Below are 26605 nucleotides of genomic sequence, written 5' to 3' on the forward strand. Positions count from 1 at the left end.
GGGTGGAGGAGGTGGAGGTGGTGGTGGTGATGGCGGATGAGTAGGTTGGTGGTTGCCTAGCAACAAGGCTGCGTGGTGTTAATGGTGTCAATGGTGTTAACGGTGTTGATGGTGTTGATGGTATTGTGGGGCAACAGAATACGGAGCGCGGAGAAATGTATCGGAAGACACACCAGCACACACGCATACGCACACACACACACACACACCAACCATCCACCATCACAGCGCGTCGTGCTCCAATTTCTTAGAGATCAACCACTTATGTCCCGCCTGCTCTATGATAGTTCGGATAGTCCAACAGCCACTTCGCTATGCTTACAGTCTACATCGTTTCCCTGTATGCGATACTCGGGACGCCTTCTTGAGCATTGACTTGCGCTCCCACACGCGATCCGAACCATTATTAGCACACACACTCTCTCCCACCACTTGGTCCGCATTTCATTCAGCCATTACCTCCACTTCCCCAATATCACGACGCATATACAATGGAGCCATGGCTCGACTCGCTTTCCGAAGACTGGAAGTCTGAACACCGCTCATCCTCGCCTGCGCCTTCTCTCAACCGCTCGCAGAGCCGCATTCCGCACCTCGCAAACAACATCCGCAAAGACTCGTCGGCGGGCAGCTTTCTGAGACATCGCTCAACTCGCGGACAAGCTCGCCAGAGCGCCCAATCCATCCTGCGCGAACGCAGTGCCTCCCGTCTGAACCTGCCTGCTGCCTCGGATTCACAGAAATACTCAAGCCTGCCGCGCCGGACATCAAATACTTTCTCAGAATCCCAGAATTCAGTGCAACATCACTCCATCCGCGAGAAGCCTTCTCTGGTAGAGACACCAGAATGGAAGAGACGGCTTGCAGCAGGGGAAGACATCAATAGCGACGGCTTCGACCTCTTCTCACCCTCTAAACTAGAAGGCGTTTTTAAACTGCCAAACACCTCACAATTACGGAGCGACAGCGTTGAACAACAAGAAACTAGCTTGAGCCGGAAGCTTTTCAACCTGCCTGCCTCCAATCCCTTTCCCGAACAGTACTCCAGCTATCGAACAAACAGAAGTCGTGTGAATCTTGAGATTTTGGAAGAAGTCAATGAGGAAGACGAGCTGGAGCAACAAAACCTGTCTGCGGTATCGTCTGACCTTGTCAGAACTGGGTCCCTCCGAGGCTTGGTGAAGCAGCGAGTCCAGTCCCTCGAGCGTGTTGACAAATGTCGTTCCACCCCATCATCGCCGAAAGGCTATGATGCGCGAGATCCACGATGGAGGACGATCAGTGGTCAAGAAGAATTGCGAAACGAGTTCATCAGCCCGGTCACAGTATCGAAGCAAAATTCAATCCGCGATACAGTGTTGCGAGCCGATGTTGATATACAGGCATTGAAAAGCAAACTACAAAGCGCTGCCCTGGAGGAGGAAGATCGTCCTGGGTCGAGCTTGAGCGACAGTCACATCAGTTATGTGAGGAAGCAGGACAAGGAAGAACGTTTCAAAGACGAACCACTACCTGATTTGACCTCCCAATCTTTACCCGATGACCTGTCTATGGGTACACAAGACTTCATCTCACACGGGGGCTTCATCAATTCGCGACGCGGGGGCCGCTCGAATGAGGCCTCATTCCTCCGCAAAAGCCTCAGCTTGAGCCAAGAGCCTTCGCAAATGGAACCAAACTCGCGAGCTGACATCCATTTTCACAGCTCGCCGCCTCAGAATTCCCGTCTTCTCGACGACAGTATAGATCAGAGTAAGCTCAGTGCCAGCGCTCCAACAACGCCTCAGGACACCAGTATTATCCACCATCCAGACAATCATAACCGGCCCGCCTCTTCTGGAAGCCCATTGAAGTTGTTCGGAAATCGAGACACGTACACGAACAATAAGCTGATGCGTATTTTGAGCCATTTCGAGGAGCCTGAAGACTCTTGCGAGAGAGTTGGCGTTCCCTCCCTAGCAGATGAAGCCCAAGAGACCGAGTTTCGTATGAGCCAATTCGGTCAGGGTGAGCTTGATGGATTCGGCTTTGAGCAAAACGTCCGAAGGCCATCCCCCATTGAGCCAACAATAGTGAAGCCAGAAGATAGAATCTTCCAACCTGTTTCGACGCAGGCTGCGAATATTCCTGAATCGATCCCGGAAGGTGTCGGGATTGAACTAAGTCAAGGAAACGAAGAACGGGAAGAGATCATCGGTCACATCGAGGAGGATAGAACAACTAAACGACGCAAGACACAGGTCAATGATCAAGTGCGCCCGCCAGACAATGAGATTGAAGTTGAAATCGCCGAGCTCGGTGAAGCAACCACCTATGCGGGTAAGAAGGAAACGGATGCTGGGCCTGATGATGAAGGGATCAAGCCAGATCCAAAAGTGCTCGCTTCACGCGACCTTTCGAGACCAAAATCGGCGAGAAGGACCCCTTCTGTCACCCGTGCCACCTTAGTACCAGGTGCCGAAGGTGCTGACCAAGAGACGGCCCCCGAACCAGCTAACGAAGATCTCACCGAGGCTTTGGCCGCAGAACTGGCCTCATTTGCACAGGAGGCAGCTCAGACGAACAGTGATTCACGCAAAGCATCGCTCGCCACCAAGGACTACATGGAGGAAGCCAACAAAGTTATGCAATTCATTCGTTCTCGAGGGAAGCCTAAGCCTGTTGCTGCTCTGCCAAACATCACTGAACCCGCTGAAGTGTCAGAGTTGAATCCAGATGCCATACTTGATCTGGATATTGATGCAGACTCTACCAAGGATGATTTTTCTCGGCCACCGTCCCGAGAGCATGTGCCACGGCCCGCCCAGGACCGCCGTCACGCACGCCATGACTCGAGAACAGCGAGCTATTTGCGCAAATACCGCGACGAAGACGATATGGACGCTCTGGGCAGTACTTCAGTGTTTGGCACTCTTGCACCAGCAAACAATGTTATTATTAGCGAAGCAACCGGAGCCGCGGCTCTGGAAGAGTTGCAAGAGAGCCATCCGCCGAACATGCGCATTCTAAATGCAACCGAGACCATGAGAAAGCGCAAGTATTCGAGTTCCACAGTAGACGGTCAGCAGGACTGGACACAGGATCATATGGCCCACACTCAACATTCCAATCACAGCTCAACTCAGCAGTCTTTCCCTACAAGATCATCCGCATCTGGTCAAAAGGGTGTCATTTCTTCCGGTACCGTATCGATTCCTGACCGCGTTGGTGCAATGACATTCGATCACGACAAGAAGGTATGGGTTAAGAAGGCATCTACAAATGACGACTCCAAACGGATGAGCAGACAGGACCGGCAAACGCTGACCGAAGACGACCCTTTCGAGGACATCCCTGACCTGAGTATTGATGAGCAACGGGAACTGCAGTCTAATACCCGACATGTCAAGGAGGCTACGGACCAGAAAGAAATGATATCTAGTGTCAATGCACCTGACGCCAGAGATGACTCTCAAGCTTCACTGCGTCGCTTACCGGACCCAGGCGCCAACCCCGTAAGTGCCGAACCTCAGTGCAAAATCGCAGCCGAGGAGGACATGGAGGAGATTGACCAGAGCTCCCTCCGCTCCAAGGCTTCAGCGCACGAAGCCAAGCTCCATAGTGGCGTTCCGTCCAAGCCTCCGAGTCAGCTCAAAGACGATCGGAAGCAACCTCGAGCCGTTACGATTGCGTTTTCGTCCCCGATTGTCTCTGGGGTCAATTACGCAAATCTTGGCGAGGACGATTTCGACGACCTGCCACGTGAAGAGGACCTTCCCCTTGATGATTCAGAAATTGATCTTGATGTTGGACACCGTGAGCAGGAGTCGCCGCCAACAGTTATGGTGCCTCTTTCCAGAGACTCCTTCAAAAAGAGTAATCAAATGCGGCTGCTCAGTCAGGAACGGGTCGTCACCTTTCAGCCTCGGACAATATCTCCTATTGTAGAGGACGACGAAGAACATATTCAGCCCCAGATGAGCCTTGTCCAGGTCAAACACTCGAATGTGGTAACACCGGCGCCACCCAAGACCATGGCAAAACTGCAAAAGACGAGCAATAAAGCTTCAAGCATTCTTTGCTTAACTCCACTATCAGACTTTTCCCTGCACCAAGTTGACAAACCCGGGGATCCCGACCAGAGCTATGTTGACGAGAGAAGACATCCGAATGCATTACGGCAAGCTCATGGCTCACTAGCGTTAGTTGTGGATGAGCTCATCAAGGCCATCACAGACGCGGCACCTGACGAACTATTCTGGGACCAACTCCACCGAATGACGCTTGCACCAGGCAGTGTCTCCTCTGTTCATGGTCTGAAAGATTACTGTCCATGTCTAGAAGAATTGAGTATGTCCGGCAACAAAATCTCCCAGTTGGGTGGCTTGCCGTCTACCTTGCGGATTCTTGATATCCAGAAGAACTTGGTTAATGACCTAACTTCGTGGAGTCATCTCCATAATCTTCAGTATCTCGATGTGTCTGGGAATCAATTGGAAAGCTTGGAATGTTTCAGTTCGCTAGTTCATCTGCGGAGCCTGAATGCCAACAACAATCGGATCTCGAACATCGACGGCGTCTTGGATCTGGACGGTCTCCTTGAACTCAAACTCAGCGGCAACGACCTAACAAGAGCTGATTTTGAAGGTTGTGATCTAAGGCGACTAAAGGCGTTAGACCTTAGCCACAACAAACTGGAAGAAGTTAGGAATCTCGGCTCTCTGCCTGCCCTCGAAGACCTTGATCTTTCTCACAATGCTCTGCAGAATTTCCCCACGGCTGGTGGGGACAAGAACATTCCGGTACAGAAGCTACGACTAGTCCACAACGAACTAGAGTTGATTGCTTTGAAGCATATGCGAGCTCTTCGACATCTGGATCTTGACAATAACAAAATTAAGGATATTCAGGGGCTTCAGTCGGCATACCACCTGGAATTTTTGTCCCTTAGAGAACAGAAAGAGCAATCGGATATTGTCGATCTAGTCCTATCCACACCGAACGAGTGCCGGCAGATCCGTCTATCATCAAACTTGGTGGTTAAGGGGACATTGAAATTACCGTCATCGCCTCAAAATAATCTCCGGGAACTGGAGATCGCAGCCTGTGGCATTTCGGAGCTTCCTGAACGGTTTGGGCTATTCTTTCCCAATTGCCGACACTTGAACGTGAATTTCAATGCCATCAAAGATGTTGATCCATTACGAAAGTTGGTGCATTTGAATACGCTGCTGCTGGCGAAGAATCGGGTGCACAAGCTGAGGCGAACATGCCTGATCATGTCTAGGCTTCCGTCGCTGAAGCACATCGACCTCCGCGAAAATCCTCTGACTGTAGGATTCTATAGTCCTGCGTCTGCTAAAGTGGCAAATTCAGACTTGGCACGATACTATCTGCCCGACGGGTCGGAGACAGAAGATGCGTCTTGGACGAAGGTGCTTGATGAAGTAACAGGCCTAAAGCGACGTACAATCGAGTTATTGCTGGCGGCGCACTGCAAAAATCTGATTCAGCTTGACGGGCTGAGTTTTTCTCGTGAACGGTTAGCAAGGAAGGATGAGACATGGGATAAATTGACAGGCCGGGGAGTGCTTGTGAAATCAGCCACCAAGGTTGTGGAAGAAGCCGGCAGTAAAGACAGGAACGGAGACGATGTGGATGATGCTGGGCGGGACTTCACGCCTGGAACGCCTATGGGCGATGACGGGGATGTATTTAATGGTTGAACGATTGTACAACAGCTTCTTTTTCTAGGGCATCGATGGGGTGATGGGAGTTCAAAAAAGTCCTTGCTTTCAGTTCTTGGGAAATTCTGAGGCTTCGACTATGTCCGGCTGCTTGCTGAGAGGTGTTGGATAATCATATAACACTGGCAGCTTTGTGTTATTACATACGAATTCATGAATGATGAATCATTACAGGACACTCATGGCGTCTGTCGAGATGGAGTTTTGACCTCTACACCTCGAGCCTTGGCACATTCCTGGTTGATCTCCGGCCACCTCCTGGATCTTGCCAGCCTTGCCTCAACATTTACGCCAGCCTCATCCGTTTTTCAGAGCCTCGCATTCCTGGGGGTGCTTTCTAGATGCCGCACGGACTCACAGCCAGCCTTATGCATCCAATATGCACTTTCCAGCCGGAGGATTTAGCACGAGGTGAGTCCTCGAACATGCCTTTCCCAAAGGTACATATATCATCAATTTCCTCGAACCTCATTCTCTCCAATTCAACAACTCGACTCCACGCTGACCTTTCCCTCATATTCCACAAATGATATCTCAACAAAGTATGATCCACACTTTTTTTTTCTTCTTCCTTTTTCACACCTGGGTACATGCATCGCCGATCGCACAACCACAAGCGGTGACGGCAGTAGTAGCTCCACTACAACCCCCACCACCGGGATGCACAGGCACATTTCCTGGTGTGTTTGGTATTGCACTGATCAATATCTCTTTACCTGCCTCGCCTTCAGAGTCCGGCAATGCTGCTGCCGGAAAACTGCGGCCGAGACAACAGCCGCCAGCTCCGGTCTTGACCATGGGCTCCGTCTCCCAGATCGGCGACGGTCAGGTCCAAGGAGGAATGCACACGGCGACCATCACCATTGTGACTCCTGTGGATCCCGCGTCTCAGATCAGTGACGGGCAGATTCAAGGCCTCGTCGCTACAGATGTGCCTGATGTTGCTACGATGGAGCCACCGGCAACGGCGTCATCGCTAGCCCCGAGTTCGAATGTTGCTGTTCCTGTTCCCTTTCCTCCACAAGCGGTAAATCCATCTGCTGTACCGAGCAAGCCGCCGACTGTGCTTGAACAGGCCTGCGGCATCTCAACTCGCCCGAGCCCGAGCCCCAGCCCCAGCCCAACAGCCTTATTACCACCGCCATCGTCGGCCCTTGATCCCAGCACATTACCCATCCAGGCCTCGTCGTCAACTCCGGCCTCCCTCAACAGTGGTAGTACCATCTCCGCAGCGTCGCCGTCGTTGTCCATTTCCTCTTCATCAGATCCGACGCAATCGCAAACCCTATCCATGGTATCATGTCTCACAAACTCGACACTCCGCCTCACTCTGATAAACAGCAATCTCTACGACGCATTCAATCGCACCGGCTACATCGCGTCGAACTACCAGTTCCAATTCGACGGCCCGCCCCAGTCCGGCGCCATCTATACTAGCGGGTGGAGCATCTGTCCCGTCACTAACACCACAAGCTCCTCTGGCCCTCAGGGCGGCGGCAACGTTGACAATGGCGAGGACGGTATACGCACGCTTGCGCTCGGCGGAACCACCACTTTCTGGCAGTGTCTCAGTGGCGACTTTTATAACCTATACACTGAGAATTGGGCGGCTCAGTGTAGTCCCGTGGAACTGCGGATTGTCAGGTTAGTCGACTGCAGGGTTCAGACTTAGCAAGCTGCACACCTTCAGTCCTGGGATAGAAAGGTAAAGGTAAAGGACGAAGGGGGAGAGGAAGAACCACGGCAGGGTCAACATAGAAGTTTTAATTTTTGGATCTTTCTTTGGTATTCAACCCCAACACTACACCCAGCCTTCGTATCCGTTCTGTATGGCTCCATTGCTACTTTAATCAGGCTTTATGTGACCTGGCTACAGGCGGTGGTAGCGTGGAAGTGACACGTCTGCAGTGCTTTAGGGGCGTTTCCAGGAATTTTTCCCCTTTTCAAGGGCTCTCCGGAAGGCTTCAAGACACAGGCCACAGATGTATATAAGAGAAAGAACTGCTGATGAGGCAAAAGATAAATGGATAGAAAACTTCATGAAGATTTAAGAAAGCCGTCGTGCATTTCATAACAATGCCTGTTGCAGATCACGGTAGACGGCAATCCCAGTAGGCTCATTGTTGAACCTAGCTCGCAAGGGCCTACGCTGCTGGGCTGGCATTTGACAAAGTTACCCTTGTTTACCTTCGTCCTGAGTACTGGACTAGCCCGATTGGGCAAAATCTGGACCTGTTGGCACTGCGGCACAAGCTACCTAATTAGATTACTCGACAACGAAAAACCCAATTGCCATATACGGTTTGATCCTAGTGGGCGAGCAAAGGCCGCTTTAATTTGAGCTTTGACTGAGCCATGTGCCGAACATCACTCAGCGCTCCCTGAGCACTCCCTAAGTAACAGACCCAGAGTTAAATAGACCCACTGCAATCGGCTACACCTGCCCCTCTATCCGGCATCTATATCAGACGGGGTCCATTGATCGATATGGCTTCAATGCCATCGTATCCACGCAAGATCTGGCAGAGAACTACCTACAGCCCTTTCAAACATGTGCTAGAGTTGCCGGGATAGGGTAAGTGCAAATGACCATAAGCTTACGATAGGTCTCCAATGCTGACACGACACTAGGTCCATTATGTACTCCTACAGTGCAATTAACGGGGTCCTGACATGCGCAGACCCGTATATCCTCCAGACTATTGTGCGGGAGCATTGGAATTGGACAGGGAGCGGACAATATATGGCCTCGGACTGTGACGCTATCGAGAACGCTGATGCGTATCATCATTATACGGCGACAGGACTGCAAGACGTGGCCGATACATTAATAGCTGGTGTGGATCTAGATTGCCTATGTCGCTGCCTGTTTACCGCACTGTCTACTGATATAATCAATAGGGCGACTATTATCAACTAATGCTTCCGACCGCACTCGAAGCAGGCCTCATTCACGAAAGCGATATCGACAAATCCCTTGTCCGTCTATACTCGGCTCTAATCAACCTAGGATCCTTTGATCTGCCTTCGGCTAACCCATATCACTCACTTGACTGGTCAAATATCTCAACTCTGCGGCGGAAGCATTGGCCCTCCAAGCCGCGGAAGAAGCCATCGTCCTCATTAAGAACGACGGTGTTCTCCCAATATCATTGCCCGCAGACACCAATACCAACATCGCTATAATAGGCGGCTGGGCTAATGCTACCACCGAAATGCTAGGTAGTTACTCGGGCATAGCACCATATCTACATTCACCACTGTACGCACTACAGCAGCTTCCTCATGGTAATGTCCTTAGCAGCAATGAGTTTGGATCACCCAACACCTGGTATTGGAATGATGCCCTAGCTGCATGCAAGGCAGCCGACTTCATCATAGTAGCGGATGGGATCAGTAATAGCGACAAGGCTGAAGAACATGACCGATATACCATTGCCTGGCCGGCGACGACTCTCGAACCCATCAATTTAGCTGCATCGCTGGGGATACCCATTATTGTGTTTCAAATGGGAGGCGGTCAGCTGGACGACATTGTGCTGTTGTCGAATCCCAACGTCTCCGCGGTCCTCTGGGGATGGTACTTAGGTATGGCTGGCGGCGATGCCCTTGTCAACATTATTACCGGTGAAGTTGCGCTTGCAGGACGCCTCCCCATTACGCAGCATCCCGCAAACTACGTCAACCAAGTGGCTATCTCGGATATGGGCCTTCGACCGAACGCGACGTCCGGCAACCCTAGACGTATCTATAAATGGTACGACAACGCGGTTGTCCCATTTGGGTATGGTCTCTACTATACGAGTTTCAGTATATCTCCCCTTCAGCCGGGCCAGTCGACCTACGATATTTCGTCACTTATATCTAGTTGCGACCACTCCAGCGCCTCTTGGCCGTCAAGGGCGGAGCCACATCCACGGCAACCTTGCAGCTCACGCTAGACAGTCTAGCCCGTCATGACGAACAGGGCAACACAGTCCTATACCCTGGCGACTACGGATTGTTGCTTGACGTGCCCACGCAAGCGGTGCTGAACTTCACACTCACCGGCAGTCCGGTGGTGTTGGATCAGTGGGCCGCAACCACCAACCTAGGTTCAATGGAACGGTCAGCAACGCATGCATCGACATTATCGTGGATGAGTCCGGATTAGTGTACTTCCAGGCCAGAGGCCTTCGGAATGCAAAATGGTTCTTCTACAAGCCGTACATAGTGGTAGGAGGCTGCCATGCATAATCACGCTCACAAGGGAGTCGAGTTAGTGCTTGAACACAAAATTTACTCGACTTGAACAGTATATATACCCATCATCTATCAAATATCATTGATATATGAAGGGAGGCTTCGAAAACGGCGAGAACAATATACTGGCGTAAATCGCGAAACTTCTCCGGCAGGTGGAGAACAACATCTCGAGTATACCAGAAGACATCGTAGTAAAGGCCGAATCAATCCATCATCCCGACGATATTTGCAATATCACGCTTTGCAGTGCTACCTAGCGTAGGTAATGGCTTCCCCGTCTGTGCGATCCTTCGGCCATTTCTTGCATGGGCTTGCATTGTAGCGAAGGATCTAGCCTGGAGAGTTTCCGACACTCGTGTTGTTCCGCAGGCAATCCAGAATCAACTGGAAATAGGAAAGCCAATGTTTGTTCGGAGGCATTTAGGTACGTCATGTCACTTGGCGATTGGGGTTTCAGCAGGGAATGAGATTTATATAGGGGCTTTCCACCATTGGATGAAGTCTTCGACAACAATCCTCTCGATACACAGCTTGAACTTCTAGGTCGAGATCATGACCTAGCAGCGACGAAGCTATAGTCAAGCAGTGTGGGGCAGTATTATTGCTTACTTAAGTATAAATACGGACTTTGTATTTCTGAGTCAAGTCTATTGCTCTGGCTTCCGGAAGATATTGATCTAGAAAAGGTGACTATCTTACTAGTGTCCTCAGGCCTTTCCCCTCTTCGAATCCTTCTATATACGCGAAAATGGGCGACGAAGATGAATGAAAGAGACGACTGGACTGTTGTTGTCACAGGGCGCCCTGAAAATCTGATTTGGACACGCGTCGCTATACTGAATCTCATTATCCGTCTTTTGCTTCGCGAAATATTATGACCAGTCAGTAAAGCCCGCAGCTGCACCTGAGCATGGCTGCAGGAAAATGGAAGATAATGTGAAGCAAGTAGTCGCTGGGGCAAGTGGCCCTGCATTCTGGCCTTCTGTCGAACTTGCGATCGTACGAAGTATCGTCGAGAACTGGAAATGGGAACAAAAGGAGGCAAAAAAGTGACAGCAGAGGGAATGACAGAAGGGGCATATCGATTGAGAACCTCTCCCACAGTCTAGACGAGAACAGAACGCGATCAACAAACTAATCTTATACGAATTCCCTACGGCAGAATTCCCCAATCCCCCCACTATCTGATGGGCTAGGCTCGGATTCAGCTTAACCGACCACGAATTCGGCTCCCAAATCTCAGCCTCCCACTTCATGCATGGATTGGCCCGCTAGCCTGCTCAACTTCGGCTCAGCATCGCCCGCTTGAGGTTCGCTTTACAAGGAGAGTTCATGGATTGATGTCCCCTAAATTTGACTGAATGGACAGATCAGAAACTGCTAGTATCAGACCACACCAATTCGCCAGTCCCCAAGCTATGAGCAACACAAGATCAATGAATGAGCAGTCTGAGAGTTCCGATCTATTTGCTCTACGTGTCCAACGCAGTTACAGTCGGGCTTTTGACCCAGATGCCTGCTCCGCTGTCGCAACGCCACTAATGATCGGGATCTTCAACTCCAACGTCGCCTTCTGAGGGACAAACTGTCCAAAAGTGCCGCCCTCTCTATGGTGGTTTTTGGCCAATTGTCCGGTTGCCACGGCTTTACCTGCTCTCCAGCCGTGCACAAATCCTCCTCCAAGGTGAGTGCCGCCCATTTCGGCGGTAGGTGTGAACCCACCCGCCACATCTCCCACGGCGAAGAGGCCAGGAATCGGCTCTCCAAACACGTCAATGACTTGCAGAGATGTTGTGGTACGGAACCCTCCACATGTCAAGCTGACCCCAGGAACCAAGGGCGATGTGTAGAACGGGGGATCTGTGATTTTGTGGGTTGTGAAGTCGACCCTATTTGTCAAAGGGTCGATTTTCTCACCAGAACTCACGAAATCGTTCCAGGTCTTGACAGAGCTTATCAAAGCTTTGGCAGGGACACGTACCATAGCCGCAAGCTCTTCCAGTGTATTCGCCTTTCGGACTCCCGCGCCAAGCTGATCCACATAACGCTCCTTGCTGACCGCCGTGGTCGCATCGAAGATATAATGGCCGATCTGGCCAGGCTGTTCTTTCAGCTTTTCCACTCGATATTGATAAGGTCCTGCTTCGTCGTGGAACCGCTCGCCGTTGGAATTCACCGCAATTGCTTCATCTGTCAAGGCAGAAGCTATGGCCACGATAGGCGGGACCATGGACATGTTGATCAGATCCCCTCCAATTGCTTGGCCAAGAAGATGACCATCCCCACGGCATGTTGGCAGTCCTGGGTACCAGCAGTCCCTCACTGTTGGCACATAGTGTTGACGGAGGGCTGGGTTAGCCTGATATCCTCCCGTGGCGAGGATGACACCCTGTTTGGCGAACACTTTGAATGGTGGCGTCGAGTCATTCGGCCGCACGTGAACGCCCGTAACACGTCCACTCTCAGTGATCAGTCTCACCGCAGTGCTGTTCAAGTAGGTGCGTACATTTGGGCCGGCAAAGTCAGGTTCGAACGCCCTGGCAAATTGATCTGTTGATTCGACGGCGGCCAGACGCGGAACAGACGTTTGGAGAGGACGCTTGATGAGACGAGGAAATTTCACGCCCCTTTTGCTGAGTATCTCGTACATTTCCCCGCTCTCCTTTGCGTAGAGCCTCGCGAGAACGGGATCCCATTGTAGGCCGTAGCGCGTGCTGGATTCCTCGATCAGTTTCTCGCAATCTTGCATGAACAAATCAACGGAGTCTTCGATGCCTTGGTCGCGTTGTATTTGACTGTCCACGAATGCGACCCAACCCGTCGACCAGGTCCCGTTTCCTCCAATATCTTTGTATGCCTCAATCGCGATAACTTGCGCACCAGCTTCCACAGCAGAGCCAACTGAAGCGAGCCCGCCGGGTCCCGTTCCCAACACAACCACATCAGTGATTTGGTCTTCACCATTCGATTGAACATACATCTTGACAGTGGTTCAACGTCCTCGAATTATGAACAGCATTCGCTTTTTGCGGATCGCGGTTGTCGCGAATTTGGCCTGGCCAAACGAGTGCTTCATATATCGTTCGAGCTGGGCGAGAGTGATTCCCCAGTCGTCAGTCCCCGCGAGCTCCATCCAACCGACGGTCAAGCTATGAGAAAGCGCATTAATGGACACCCTGTTTAGCAAAGTCTCACCCCTCAAAATGAAACCCGGAAAGGCCGGGGATCCGCAAAAGCGGCAATACCGTCTTAGGAAATATTGCCGGAGCAGAAAATGCCAAAACGGCTCCTAAATGTATTATCCACCTCCCCACGTTTCTCCAGAAGGCCTGTTCAATTGCTTAGACTTGCCCGGACGATTAAGCTTATGACCTTTGCACTTTCACTACATCAGAGCGATGACCGCAATTGCTACGCAGATGTCCGCTGCTGCCACACTGGGTCCAGTTGGACTGTTCAGCACACTTTGAATCGTAAATATCAACAAGTCATGAATCACGGGCCCGGGTTTGTGTCAATAAAATAACAGTCAGAATGGTGGCGTACCTCTGTACAACAAGGAGCCCACTCGATCCTCGTGCAAAGAATGTCGAGTGGAGTGACATCAAACTGCTGTGTCTTCTACTGTCTACAAACTTCCTCCGGTCCAATTGCTCACTCTGAGAGGGAGGGCTATTATTATTCTCCATCTCTACCAACCATTTGGCTTATTGCCCTCGTCTGCTGACGACATCGTGGCAAATGACCCACCCTCATGGCTAGCGCCTTTCTTGTGGGGATTGTCCACCAACTCCATAACCGAGTCGGAATCTTTTGCTACCTCGGTCACGGTCGCCGTCAGGGTCTTTGTGATAGTGTTTGGCGCCATGGAGTGGCGGGCGCCCGTGTTGCGGAAGGTCCGCGATTGTGAGCGGGGGCCACCAGTGTGAGGGTGCAGATAGGAGGACTTGTCGGCGGTAGAGCCAAAGAGACGAGGTGCGACACGGCGCAGGAGGAGTTGCATTGCGGGCATACAGGCGCAGATTACACCAACGTCGATTTCGACGACCGACATGTAGCAGACAGCGACGTAGTCCCCTGCGCGGGGTGTAAGTAGAATGCAGATTGTTTGGAGGTAATGGCGACTTACAGCTGAAGTTCAGAGTGGCCTTGAATCGAATGAGGCTTGACAGACGTACAATGCTGGCAATGGTGACGCTAGAGGATATGTGGTTAGTAATCATATAGATTGAGGGCTCGAGGGCTCGAGGGCTTGAGGATCGGACTTACAATAAGCCTACGCAGAACATGGAGACAATCTGGATCTTTTTCTTCCGTGAAAGCGATAGCTTGAGTAAGTGCGGGATCGGCAACAAGATGACAGCAATATCTTGTATGATGTTGACGGAAGACGCCACCCAGGTCAATGAGGAGACGTCGATACAATGGCCCTCGGTCTCGCCAGTCCATCCGGTCCACATGTAAGAGATGGGCGTGCACTGGAAGATGGTGGCAGGCAAGATAGCCACCAAAAACGCCATGACGAACCCCATGAGAATATATGCTGATATTTTAAATTTCGGATCTGTGAAGATGCGCAAGTAAAATGCCAGGATGGAAATCTTGGTCACGGCGTTAGTGATGTCGTAAGTCATTTCTCCGGCGTAGAACATCTGGTGGGGATCAGCGCCGTCGTAAGAAGATATGTTTGTGATGGGTATTTTGTGCTCACTTTCAAGACCGTCTCGATATCGTCTGGCGGAATCGTGAAAATGTCTCTCCCGAACCCGTGGTGCGTCACTTGTTTCCAGCGTTAACTTTCCCAACCAAGCGCAAATGCTGCCCTTCGCCACGTACTGATAAAAGTGTTCAATGAGGAGAATATTGCAAACGCCTGCCCAGCGTGAGTGAAGAAGTTTCGACGAAGCCAGACAGGGATTCTTACAGCAGAGACCAGGATAAGCCCATCATCCCAACCAAAAGCAGCCTTGAAGGGAGGCATTCGAGTGGCCATTCTCAGGAGAACGATGAGAATTACTAGGCCACCAAATGTCCCACCAATGGCTTCTAGTTCCGTGGACATGTCTCGACGGGGGACATCACAGAACACCAGCGCAGAGTTCTCCGATACTGGTACATGGGATCAGCGAGTCTGACATTGCTAAAAGGGAATTTATTGGACAAACACAGGGTTTCTGTGACGGTGCAATTGGCGCCAGCACACGCGGCGACGCCCACGAACAGGGACTGGGGATCGCTACAGACACATTCTTTGTTTGTCGCGGGGCACGGAATGCTCTGAATCGCTTGGGAAACGCAGTCGGCCTGTTCATTTTGTGAGTCTGCAAGTTCAATTTGGACGATGTCCCAGGTGGCATCATACAGCGCATAACGGCAACTGATCAACCAAAGTTTGTGCTTTGGCTGGAAAGACGCATGAGACCAGCACGAATAAGGGGAGGAACAACATCATTGCTCAACGAACCCTAACATTGACCTAGAGCATCAAGAACAATACTTCAACCGTTGGCAGATTTGAGAGTCCATGAAATATATGTAGATTCGAGACTCTCCGCCCAATTCAAGGTTAGTAGAACGACGAAAGGGGCCCCGTACGGGGGAGGGGCGATTCCAAAGAGCCAGTGTTCCCTGTCCGAGTCGTTCTCGTCCCTACCTCGTATATTAAAGGGATAGGGCCTTGGTTGTGATTTAGAGACTGAATTAAACCCACCAAATGTCAGTTAACCTTTCAGCCAATCCTTACCCTAGCGAGAATCAAATCGCGGGGGAGAGGAATTCGAAGGTTCTAGTGAAGAAACTTCGGCCCTGCCTCCGTGCAAGAAAAAACCAGTTTCAGTTAAGCCGCCGTTAAAGGCACTTGAAACGTATTGAAAAGTTTATGGGGCTCGCCCACGTTGCAACATCACTCCACCGGGGAGTCGATTTCCTCGATTAAATGTCTAATTGGAGTGCAAAACCCTCCTCGCTCGTATTTCCTCTCGCGGGAAATTTGTGTGCTCGTAATTGCCACGTTTTAGACCCTCCAGGTGGCTCAATCCTGTGAGGGCACGAGAGAAATGTGACAAGTTGACTCTAGCGAACACGGGCTGTTCGGGCCTTGTCGATCTCGGTTAGAGCCTCTGGGAAGTCAGTAAAGGGGTGTTCCTGAGGGTGGTGTTCTCTTTCGACATCGGAGAGTTTCGAAAAAGAGACACGATACTGGATATCAACAGTACAAGTGTTGGCTTCCAATGCCCCTGATTCCGTGCTGAAGGTCCAGAATGTTCTACCGGACGATTCTGCACACTGCATAGTTTGATTCAGTCTACCGAGTGCCGCGTAGAGTTGAGCCGACCTGTTTTGTCTCGCCTAACCAAAAATCTCGTGAGTGTTTGGCGATGGCCGGGGAAGCGGTTTACCAGGGCGCAGGTCAGCTTTAGGTGCATTGGTCAATTTCCTGGGCAAGGCCATGACTCGCTGGGGGTTGGGGTCCGGGGGCTCTGGGGGTGGGCCTCGGTTCGTTAGGCAGTGACGGGTCCTCCTAGTCGAGGTTTATTCGGGCCAGGAACTTTCCCGCGTTGCCATCATCGCTGATCGTATCCGCAAGGTCCACGACTCGACCACCAATCGGCCACTGGCAAACCTAAATGGCATACTTTAGGAGGACAGAGCGCAAGCGTAGTCGATTGCCCAACGCACATTATGAAGTCAGACCCTTTGGAGTAACTAAGGTTGGGACCCTGGATGCAGGGTCACACCCGCTCCCCAGATTCTCTATGTGCGGAATGTGGATGCCAACTAACTGTACAAGACCTCATGTATTTCAGATCTTCCAGTCTCTTCAGGATCCCAACCCCAGCAACCCCATAAGACATCTATATATATATCGCAAATCCACAATTGTGGGGGTGGAGTATGGTTGTACTGGGTATGTACTGGGTGCTGGGTACGTACATACCGCCGAGGTCCCGGGATATCTCAGGCTAAGGACCACTGACTCGCCGAGTTCGCCTCTGGGTTCCGCAAGCTGATCGCCATTTAATTGTGGCATTACTTGTTGCCACACTAAATCCCCCCGAAAGTACCCCGTACGTCCGCGGCATCACTGACGGAAAATGAGCCGTACGTTTGTCCCTGGTCCGTGGCCCCTGAACCGGAATCAGCCTTCCCATTGCGGGAATGGCTACCGGTGACGCGCACAATCCATCCATCGGCCATCTAATCAGAGCCCGCAATCCGCCGCGCTACATCAGCTAATTAGTCAATACCGAAACCGTCAACTTTCTTCCGAAACGCTGACAATTTTTCAGCAACAGGGCCTGGCATCTCCATAACCATCATGTGCGTCCCCGGATCAATGCTTTGAAACTCGGCGGTAGTATTCTTGCAGGCATCCACGATCGCCTGCATCATTGGCGGAGTCGACGACAAATCCTGCTTCCCGGAGAGTGACAACACGGGAATTTTCAGTTCCTGCAGTCTATCCAAGCAATCCAGCCGGGACATGGCTCTCCAGGCGGCGGCCCAATCCTCGACTCTTGCTCGACGGACACAGCCTCTCGCGTACCGCACACACCATGTATTCTCGGCGATAGTTTCGGGCAGGAACCACCGAATGATAGACTCTGCGACCAAAGAGTCCATGCCATTCTGCTCCGCACGTGTAGCTCTCGTTGCCAGGACGGGTGGCGCTTTGCCCGCTGTTGCGAGAACCGCCAGCGAGCGTGTCCGACTTGGATAGTCAAGAGCGAAATATTGCGCCACAGCTCCGCCGTATGAAGCACCGTAGATGTCCGCAGATGTTATGTTCAGTGTGTTGAGAAGCAGTTCTAAATCCGAGCAGAGATGCTCAAGACTTGGAGTGAGTGGTGCCCCCCGGGCATAACCGTGACCGCGAAGATCATAAGCGATGACGCGAGTACCAGAAGCAGCAACAAGAGGGAGGACTTCCCGCCACATTCTGCCATCCATACTTAAAGCATGAATGAGGATAATTGGGATTCCTGGCGCCCCGGTGTCTCGAACAAGTGTCTCATGGTCACCGAGCCGAATTAGTTTCTCCGTATACCCGTCTGGGTTACGCGGGCCTGACTGAGACAACTGATCCCAAGTCCTCCGTACGGCATTGACCGCTCGTGGAGCGCCGACAAAGGCGTTGGCGTGCTTGAATACGTCGAGAATCTCCTCGACTGTGGCACCATGGTTTAGTGCCCCTTCAACGTACACATTCAATTGATCGCTGGTGTCACCCATAGCAGTCAGGGTGGCGATCGAGATCAAGGCCCATTCGCGATACCCGAGGGAAGTAGTGGCCATGTTGACACCGAAGCCGTCCAGAATGCTTCTACCCAAGCCAGGATTTTGTTCCACCACTCGAGCCACATTGTTTGCAAGGAGATGTCCTCCAAATCGAAATGCTTCGTGGTATCCCATCACCTCTTTGGATTGAGGAATTGGCGTCACCGAAGAGCTATGTCCATTGCGCTCTGGGATTTTTGGCCGACTCTCAACGCACCCGTTAATACCATCAGTGTCCTCACGGTAATGGATGTCCTCAGCGACTTGAGGTGAAGACATGGTGTAAAGTGGTTTCTCGTCGTAGGGGACTACCGGTGGTAAAAGTGCAGAAGCGTCGACAGGTCAGTAGTCGTGCCGACACTGATATCACTTTCCCATGCCGGATAATCCTCTCGAAGTCGGTAGAAGTTAATTGGGCTTTTTTCGGAGGAAGAAGACAAAACCTTTTACTTCCCCAAGTTCCGGCAAGAATCTCAAAGAAGGGCAAGGGGTTTGAGGTCGAGTCGATGGCACTGGGGTCCACCAGTCTTTGAACCTTCACCTTGCCTTAGCCTCCGAGGGAATATTTCCTTTTTCGGGATAGTTCACGGGTCAAAACAGTTCTGAAAAGGCCTGGACCACATGGAAAGAAATACTGTCCGGCTGGCACAGGGAGGTGAGACCTTGTGGCATGGCTCGGCGTCAAAGGTGCATATATTACTCCAGGAATTTAGTTTCTCCACGGGGAAAGAATCGTCGGTGCCGGGGCTACATATATTCCTCTGGCCTTTGTCGCGGTTGCTCGATTCGCATTGGTCTTCGTTCGACAAAATAAGCTCCTGAAAATCATATATGTACTTGTCTTGAGACAGACCTGGACCGAGTGCACCATCACGATGAACATCTCCGTTGGAACGCAAGAGAAAGACGTGTCGCCAGAACACATACACGTCGAGGGCCTGGACGCCAAAGAACAGTTGAAGCACGCCGGGTTGAAAGAGGCTCTAGACGCCGAAGGAGGAGTCGACAAACACCTTGAGAAGAAACTGAGGCGGAAAGTTGACAGACGACTCCTGCCACTCTGCGGCACACTCTATGCCGTCTCCCTCATCGACCGACTCAATCTGCCTAACGCCCGGCTGGCCGGGATGGATGCAGCGTTGGGACTCTCCATGGGCAGTCGTTACTCCATCCTGACAATGGTGTTCTTCATTGGCTATATCATTTGCGACTTCCCGGCCAATTTCGTCATGCGGAAAGTCGGACCAGCTTCGTTCCTAGGCACCATCGGCTTCTGCTGGGGCGTTCTCACCATTGGAATGGGTTTTTGCAAGACTTGGGGAGAGCTCCTGCTCTGTCGAATCATCTTTGGCATGTTCGAAGGTGGACTATTTCCAGGGTTGATATACCTCTTGTCATGCTGGTACGTGCGCCATGAAGTTCAGGTTCGATTCAGTGGCTTCTATGGTGCCGGCATGCTCGTATCCGGTCTGTCCAACTTGTTGGCATATGGACTGTCCAAAGCCGATGGTCTTTCCGGGCTAGGCGGCTGGTCATGGATCTTCATTTTTGGTAAGCCAGTCTTGATGGAGACTTTCAGCTGACTTCCGTCGTCTATGGTCTCTGATGCTGATCCAATCTTCTCTGCAGAAGGAATTGCCACTTGCGTTGTGGCCATCGTAGTCTTGTTCTTTTTGATCGACTTCCCTGACAAAGCAGCTCGACCAACCAAGTTGGGGTTTCGGCGTTTCCTGACTCCAAATGAAGCCGCTGTCATATTAGCCCGCATTGAGCGCGATCGTGGCGATGCCATTCCAGAGAAATTCTCTCTCAAGGTGGTTCTCAACCATTTGAAAGACTGGAAGATATGGGAATATTGTATCCTTCTTCTCTGCAATGTGAGTTTAGTTTCCAAGGAAGTTGAGGACCAAGTCTGACAGATGCATGTAGAATACCGTTGCATATGCATTCGCATACTTTCTTCCTCTCATTCTCCATTCGGGAATGGGGTATTCCATTCCCATGACATACACTCTGATTTTTCCTCCTTACGTGCTTGCTGCCGTGGTGAGTTCAACAGAGTCACTTTTTCTGAGCGGAATTTGCTGATTGTCTGGGAAGTGGATGTTTATTGCAGCATATATCGGTGACCGCTTCATGATTCGGGGGCCTATCATTGTTTTCAACGCAATCTGGACTATTGTTGGGGTTGTAATGTACGCTGCAGAAAATGCCTGATCACCATCATGTCCGCTGACTTCTCTAGGATGGGCTATGCAAAAACCAACAGTGTTCGTTATGTTGGTGTATTCCTGGGATTGGCACCTTACAACGCAAGTATCCCTGCCATCTTCAGCTATCAGCACAATAACATCGTGGGCCAATCGAAGCGTGCCATTGGTGCTGCGGTTATGATTGCTGGAGGCGGGATTGGTGGCATCATCGCCAGCAACGCCTTTCAACAGAAAGATGCTCCTCAGTACCGGCCTGGCCTGGACACTGTAATCGCTGTGCAAGTGTTGACGGTGGTTTTAATCTGCAAAAACTTCTTCGTCTTCACGCGTGCAAACCGCAAGGCTGACCGAGGCGAGATCATCATCGAAGGCAAGGAAGGGTTCAGATACACTCTGTAGCATCACTCGCACATTTGTAATGATGCTTGATCTGACAGAATAGTGGAATTTGGGGAAGATCTTTGCGAGGTTGAATATTGCCCCTATTAAAGCGGCTGCAAAAAAACGAGCACAGAATGGATCGCTTTTTTGTTTAAAAAGATTCGCTCAGAGAAGTGTCCGACTAAAACACTCCATTTCCCATGTTTCCTTTGCCTTTTACATCTCGCCTGCCATTTTGGTCCATTTTTCACTCATCTCATGTTTTTAACGGACCAAGTTGTCCTCCAGTCTCAAACGGACTCTGGGACTTGATCCAGGATGCCTGCCGCTTGTGTATGCTCTATCATTGGGACAGGAGCGGAAAAAGTCTCTAAGAGAGGTTGTGGTGTGAACAATAAAGTGTTCGATTCGTGCCAATGAACCTTGCCCTAGCCTTGGTTCCTCTCTCTCCGTAATTGGTGAGTGTCTTCCTGGTCAGAGGTCTGTCTTTGACTGCCTGAGAAAAGGCTCGTATTCAACTTCGCTCGGCGCAGTCCCCTTCATCAGCGGCTCGCCCAGATGTTGCGTAGCTTTTCGGGACTTCCATCTGTAGTAATTTCACCTCGGTCCGCTGCTGGTTTCTGCATTCCCATTGGTGGACCGGCTGCGAAGAAGCCGGATTTGGACTCTGGAGTCTTTTGCCGAAGGCTATGTCTCCGGAGAAATCTCGCGAGGCAATTCAAGGGTGGCAGTTGCCGAACTTCGATACTGGGTCATGAACCCCTCAACTTCTCAGGGATTGCGATTTTGTCAAGCTCATAGAGCGTGGAAACATGTGACCCGACTGCCCACCAGAAGCCACCCAAGGTCGAATAAATATAAGGGTGAAGAAAGACAATGGGGGAGTATCTAGATAACACGGGTAGAATCCTTCCGCCCAAGTGAAAAATCCAACCTCGCAGGAAGCCATTGCAGGCATGACTCCATCTCAGGAAGGCCCGATCATTGTCGAGGCACCACCCTCACTTTCATTGAAGCCTCAATCGCTAGATCATGATCGAGCCAAAGTCAAAAATGCCACTCAGCACGAGAACGAGTGGTACCGATCTCATTTCGATTCGAACGGGTACACTATTCAGGAACAGTCGCTGCACACCCAACGGCCGATGCGCATGCTGATTGTCGGAGCGGGAGCAGCTGGTCTCCAGATCGCGTACAAAGCCCTCAGACAGCTCTCCAACGTGACCTTCACCATTTATGAGAAGAACGCAGATGTTGGTGGCACTTGGTTGGAGAACAGATATCCTGGATGTACGTGCGACATCCCCAGCCACTCGTACCAATTCAGCTTCTGGCGGAAACCCGATTGGAAAAGCTACTACGCCGGCGCCGAGGAGATCAGGCAGTATCTGAAGAGTTTTGCCGTGCAGAATGACCTGGAAAGATATGTAAATTTCGGACATCGAGTCGAAGAGGCTCGGTGGCTCCAGGACCAGGGTGTGTGGCAATTGAAGGGCAAGAGAGCGGATGGGTCCGAGTTTTTGGACCAGGGCGAAATCCTAGCCTCGTGCCATGGAGTTTTGAAGTATGACCCCCTGTGCGGCTCTGGGGTACCCCAGACTCCCAGATGTGCTGACCTGGACCATCCTAGCTCTTGGAAATATCCAGATATCCCCGGCATTGAGCGTTTCCAAGGCAAGGTTATGCACAGTGCAGCTTGGGACGATGGGGTGAAGTTGGAAGGTAAAAGAATTGCTGTTGTAGGAGGGGAATCATCCGCTGTCCAAATCATACCATCGATTCAGCCGCACGTAGGAAAGCTTTACGCCTTTTTGAGGTCTCCAGTGTGGATTACCGCAGGATTTGGCGCCAAACACGCCGCGCCTGGTGGTGTTAATTTTGACTGTCAGTTCCGAATAACAGTCCCCTCCCTTTCTCGCGTCAAGGCCATGGTTGACCGTCATCCATTCCATGCAGATTCCGAAGAACAAAAGGCCGCCTTTGCATCCGACGAAAAGGCCTTGGATAAGTATTGTCACGACGTTGAAGGAGAGCTGAATAAGCGCTTCACTTTGGTAGGTTTTCAGAATTTCCCCTGCCCGACCTCATCTAACTGGCTTCCTTTAACGTTGATACTATCGTGTAGATGCACCTCGATAGCATTGATCAGACAACGTCCAGGGAATTCGTCGCCAAAACCATGTTGCAAAAGCTTGGAGGCGATCCGCGCCTGTCTTGTCATTTGATACCCAAATATGCGCTGGGATGTCGCCGCATGACACCCGGGACAGACTACCTGCAGTCACTCTCAAAGCCCAATGTGGATGTGATAACAGACTCCGCCGTTGAGGTGACGAGGAATGGTTTGTTTGACTCCTCTGGCAAGCTCATAGAGGTGGATATCATAATCTTTGCGACTGGTTTCGATACCAGCTTCAGCCCTCCTTACACCGTCCTTGGGGAGAACAGTCGCAATCTGCGTCAGGAATGGGGCAGCTTCCCGAAAGGTTATCTGAGCATCATGGCCGAAGGATTTCCTAACATGTTCCGTTGGTATCCCTCAAGTATCTCGACGCAATGTTTTGTTTGCGCCAAGGGGGCGACTCTTTTACTGATTGCCAGTGTTGACAGACTTCATTGGACCTAACGGTCCCGCATCCCACGGTTCTATCCTTCCGATCCTCGAGTGGCATACGCGATATATGTTCAAAGTTATCTCCCACATGCAGCGGACATCCATCAAGTCTCTGGGACCCTCCGTGGCTGCTGTAAAAGACCTATATGTTCACACACATGAGCTTCTTAAGCGAACGGCTTGGTCATCGTGAGTTCTTTGGTGGCGGGCCTTTCTCTCGTTTCGTGCTGACTGCAAGCAGGGCATGCCGATCCTGGTTTAAGAATGGCAAGGTCCATGGCCCTGTCACGGCTATCTGGCCGGGGAGCCGACTGCACTATTTTGAGATGCTAAAGGAGCCTCGATATGAAGACTTTGATATCCTGTATCTGGGAAACGGTAATAGATTCGCCTATCTGGGCAACGGATACACCGAAGCAGAACTTGATGAAAATAGCAATGCCGTGTGGTATTTCGACGTATTGGAGAAGGAGCTCGAGCTGAAGAATAAGGCTTTTGTGCCGGTTGAGGTTTGAGGCTCCGGAGACGCAAATGACAAATGATTGCTAGGTATCGAGCGTGAAGGAAGAGTCAAGAACGTTCTGAAAACCGTCGAGGCTCCATGGATCAGACGTGAAAGGATCTGGAATCTGATGGTATCTGGTCATAATGTCAGCCCCTCTGAAAGGTAGCTCGGGGTTGCTTATACACTCACAGCGAATTCGTGAAAGGCTCGTCGAGATAGAACGTAGAGCTGTCCATTGGCCAAGAAGTGGTTGATAGATGATGATCATTCATTGAAACTTCTGGAACTTCGAAAGCAGTGTCCATGTTTGAGGCGCTGGCACTAGCGGTTGGATGATGCTCTCCATCGAAGGATCCTCCAATAACAGGTTGAACCTCTGAACGCTTCAGCATAGTTTGGGCAGTTTCGAAGAGCTTCAAGGTGAAGTTTGCACCCCAATAAGTGTCGCGCAGCTCTGATACGACCATCATACATGTTCCGAGCTTGGACCAGGCGAGCTTCCGTGCAAGCTGGCGGCGAGATTTGCAGTCAAACAGGTGTATCTGCATAGCTGGGATTATGGCGGTAAGACTAGTTTACTGTCAGCGTCCCTCACACAGAGTATGCAAAGATTTTCAGCGCATTGCACTTACTTCATCGGCCGCAAATACTGTACCACGTCCATTTCGATTAATTTCTCAATGAGTCTGTTGGTCCTGACAGCAGCTGCCCGTGCTTTTCCCAAAGAGTCTGCTCGTTCTGGATTTTGAGGATCGTCAGGCAGACTTCGGAAGTCTATCCTCGATCGATGTAGTACAATGACAGTAGCCCTGGAAATCGAAGTGAGAATCCTACACAAAACGACTGGGGTGTGTTGGTGCTGACGAACTCGAAGAGCATTTCAAACTGCACTTTGCTCAGTAGTTCAGGCTGATAACTATTTCCGGTTTCCAATTCTTTTGCTAGCCGACATCCCTCAAGCTCGGCTTCATAGGCTTGGAAGTCGTCACTTTCAGAGTTGGGCGCGGACTTCCCATAAAGCTTCCGGAGGATTTTGCCTAGAGATACGCTCAGTTTGATAAGATGCACCCAAATAACTGCGTCTTCCTGTATGGCGGCAGGCATATACTTCTTGGCAATTCCGGCAGGGAGTTGTTCGAGTTCTTTCGTTATATCTTCTGCTTCGGGCATTGGGACATCACAGTCCTCGAGGTCTATTCGCATCGGTCGTCCTAGTCCCAGAGACAGCCAACGATCTCTCATGAAACAACACCACCAGATTCTGCGAAACAGGCGTTGCCTCAGCCTCGTCGTCGAAGCAGCCGGTGCCAATCGTGGTGTTCGATGAAGACCCATGATCTGACACAATCCGATGGCAATTCCCATCCAATGCCAGGGACCGGTTCTGTCTTCCAGGTCCGAATACCAAAATCCCATAAGTGTGACAGATTGTACCACGCACACCTTGTCATCTTCGTAGTCACTGTCATATAATGCCTGTACAAGCTGTTAGCTAAATACTTGGGTCGGGGAGGTAGCGCCCAACCTTAGCTCTTGTGTACATCGCCCGCTTTAGTGCCTTCCGCGATGGATAACCCGTAGATTGCAGCACTTCTGGAGAAGCAAACTAGAGAGCCTTAGCATCCTGACTAAACGCAACAGCTTCAGAGCTATACATTGGCGGCAGCAAGAAACACACTCCATAGCAAAAGCAAATTCATGCTCGAAGCCCCGTTGTGGGCATATTGAGACAGAAAAAGCCCTGCATCAATTATGGGAACCAGAGGATGGACATGCTCGAAGTAATCCCGAACAAGTGAATTGCAAACGTCCGCAGTTGGTAAGGAGAAGACTCCTTTGCTCTGTAAATACATTAAGTCGTTGGTTTGCCAAGTCTTCTTCGGTTGAGGCGTGATTTTTTGGGTCGTTCCCATGGTTCCTGGTGTGGGAGGTTGGTCCGTACAGATCTCCATCACGGCATGAACCAGTCCTTGAGGGTCGCCTTCGAAGGTCAAAAATGATAGTCTCTAAGCTGTAGGTGCTCAGAGTCTTACCAACATGAAAGGGCCGTTCGTTATTGAACGGGCTATTGGCACTGAGTGCCTCGGCGAAAGTAGCATTATTTTCTCCTTCGTCTTCCGGATTTCGCCCATTTGGAGGCAATGAGACCGCTTCACCCAGAGTGCTTTGATGATCTCCACGGTCGGCGAAAATTGGCTGATTGCTCTGCCTGAAATCTGGTTGCAATAGGCCGTCATCGAGAGCCAGATCCATTTGCATAGCCATAGCTGGCGTCCGGAGCATTGAAACCCCAGTGGGAGAGTTATTTTGGGACCGTACTGCTGGGTATTCTGCTCCGGGTGATGGAGGTTCTCTCCTTACTCTAGACCTAAAACGAGGTCAATTGGTTAGTTGGGCTAGACAGTCACGCAATCGGGGTTCGATACCGCCGAGTGAGACTTACACATGCTTCTTCCGAGGCACGACTTCGCATTCTGTCTTATGATCAAGGCAGTTTGTGCAAGGCGGCCCAGTTCGAGTAACGTTGCATCGAACCTTTCTTCCTTTACATCGCTGGCACGCCACAGCAGATCTGCTGGCATTGTGTGTCTGCACAAAGGCAATTCGGCCTGAACTTCCCATCAAGCCGGTTGAGCTTCACCAG

The 26605-nt window shown here is 51.1% G+C and overlaps 9 protein-coding genes across 9 annotated transcripts; 5 read left to right on the forward strand and 4 right to left on the reverse strand.

Moving 5' to 3' along the window:
- Positions 1–491: 491 nt before the first annotated feature.
- A1O5_12592 (uncharacterized protein) lies at positions 492–5705 on the forward strand (the record flags this gene model as incomplete). Its single annotated transcript, XM_007753161.1, has 1 exon — positions 492–5705. One exon carries the CDS (start codon positions 492–494, stop codon positions 5703–5705), a length of 5214 nt encoding a protein of 1737 aa, XP_007751351.1.
- Positions 5706–6522: 817 nt separating this feature from the next.
- A1O5_12593 (uncharacterized protein) lies at positions 6523–7398 on the forward strand (the record flags this gene model as incomplete). Its single annotated transcript, XM_007753162.1, has 1 exon — positions 6523–7398. One exon carries the CDS (start codon positions 6523–6525, stop codon positions 7396–7398), a length of 876 nt encoding a protein of 291 aa, XP_007751352.1.
- Positions 7399–8364: 966 nt separating this feature from the next.
- On the forward strand, positions 8365–9879 carry A1O5_12594 (uncharacterized protein; the record flags this gene model as incomplete). The annotated part of the gene is made up of 3 exons (XM_007753163.1): positions 8365–8563; positions 8811–9496; positions 9595–9879. 3 exons carry the CDS (start codon positions 8365–8367, stop codon positions 9877–9879), a joined length of 1170 nt encoding a protein of 389 aa, XP_007751353.1.
- A 1581-nt stretch (positions 9880–11460) lies between these two features.
- Positions 11461–12951, reverse strand: A1O5_12595 (uncharacterized protein; the record flags this gene model as incomplete). The annotated part of the gene is made up of 1 exon (XM_007753164.1): positions 11461–12951. One exon carries the CDS (start codon positions 12949–12951, stop codon positions 11461–11463), a length of 1491 nt encoding a protein of 496 aa, XP_007751354.1.
- Positions 12952–13662: 711 nt separating this feature from the next.
- Positions 13663–14623, reverse strand: A1O5_12596 (uncharacterized protein; the record flags this gene model as incomplete). The annotated part of the gene is made up of 3 exons (XM_007753165.1): positions 13663–14048; positions 14101–14168; positions 14241–14623. The coding sequence occupies 3 exons, from the start codon at positions 14621–14623 to the stop codon at positions 13663–13665; spliced, it is 837 nt and encodes a 278-aa protein (XP_007751355.1).
- Positions 14624–17207: 2584 nt separating this feature from the next.
- On the reverse strand, positions 17208–18527 carry A1O5_12597 (uncharacterized protein; the record flags this gene model as incomplete). Its single annotated transcript, XM_007753166.1, has 1 exon — positions 17208–18527. One exon carries the CDS (start codon positions 18525–18527, stop codon positions 17208–17210), a length of 1320 nt encoding a protein of 439 aa, XP_007751356.1.
- A 596-nt stretch (positions 18528–19123) lies between these two features.
- On the forward strand, positions 19124–20860 carry A1O5_12598 (uncharacterized protein; the record flags this gene model as incomplete). Its single annotated transcript, XM_007753167.1, has 5 exons — positions 19124–19799; positions 19878–20125; positions 20178–20294; positions 20349–20443; positions 20494–20860. The coding sequence occupies 5 exons, from the start codon at positions 19124–19126 to the stop codon at positions 20858–20860; spliced, it is 1503 nt and encodes a 500-aa protein (XP_007751357.1).
- Positions 20861–21798: 938 nt separating this feature from the next.
- Positions 21799–23971, forward strand: A1O5_12599 (uncharacterized protein; the record flags this gene model as incomplete). Its single annotated transcript, XM_007753168.1, has 6 exons — positions 21799–22406; positions 22473–22726; positions 22799–22896; positions 22968–23370; positions 23453–23645; positions 23698–23971. The coding sequence occupies 6 exons, from the start codon at positions 21799–21801 to the stop codon at positions 23969–23971; spliced, it is 1830 nt and encodes a 609-aa protein (XP_007751358.1).
- Positions 23972–24735: 764 nt separating this feature from the next.
- A1O5_12600 (uncharacterized protein) lies at positions 24736–26226 on the reverse strand (the record flags this gene model as incomplete). Its single annotated transcript, XM_007753169.1, has 4 exons — positions 24736–25437; positions 25487–25567; positions 25617–25942; positions 25995–26226. 4 exons carry the CDS (start codon positions 26224–26226, stop codon positions 24736–24738), a joined length of 1341 nt encoding a protein of 446 aa, XP_007751359.1.
- Between the last annotated feature and the right edge of the window lie 379 nt (positions 26227–26605).

The sequence above is a fragment of the Cladophialophora psammophila genome (assembly GCF_000585535.1).
Source record: "Cladophialophora psammophila CBS 110553 chromosome Unknown aczJe-supercont1.35, whole genome shotgun sequence".
Taxonomy (NCBI): domain Eukaryota; kingdom Fungi; phylum Ascomycota; class Eurotiomycetes; order Chaetothyriales; family Herpotrichiellaceae; genus Cladophialophora; species Cladophialophora psammophila.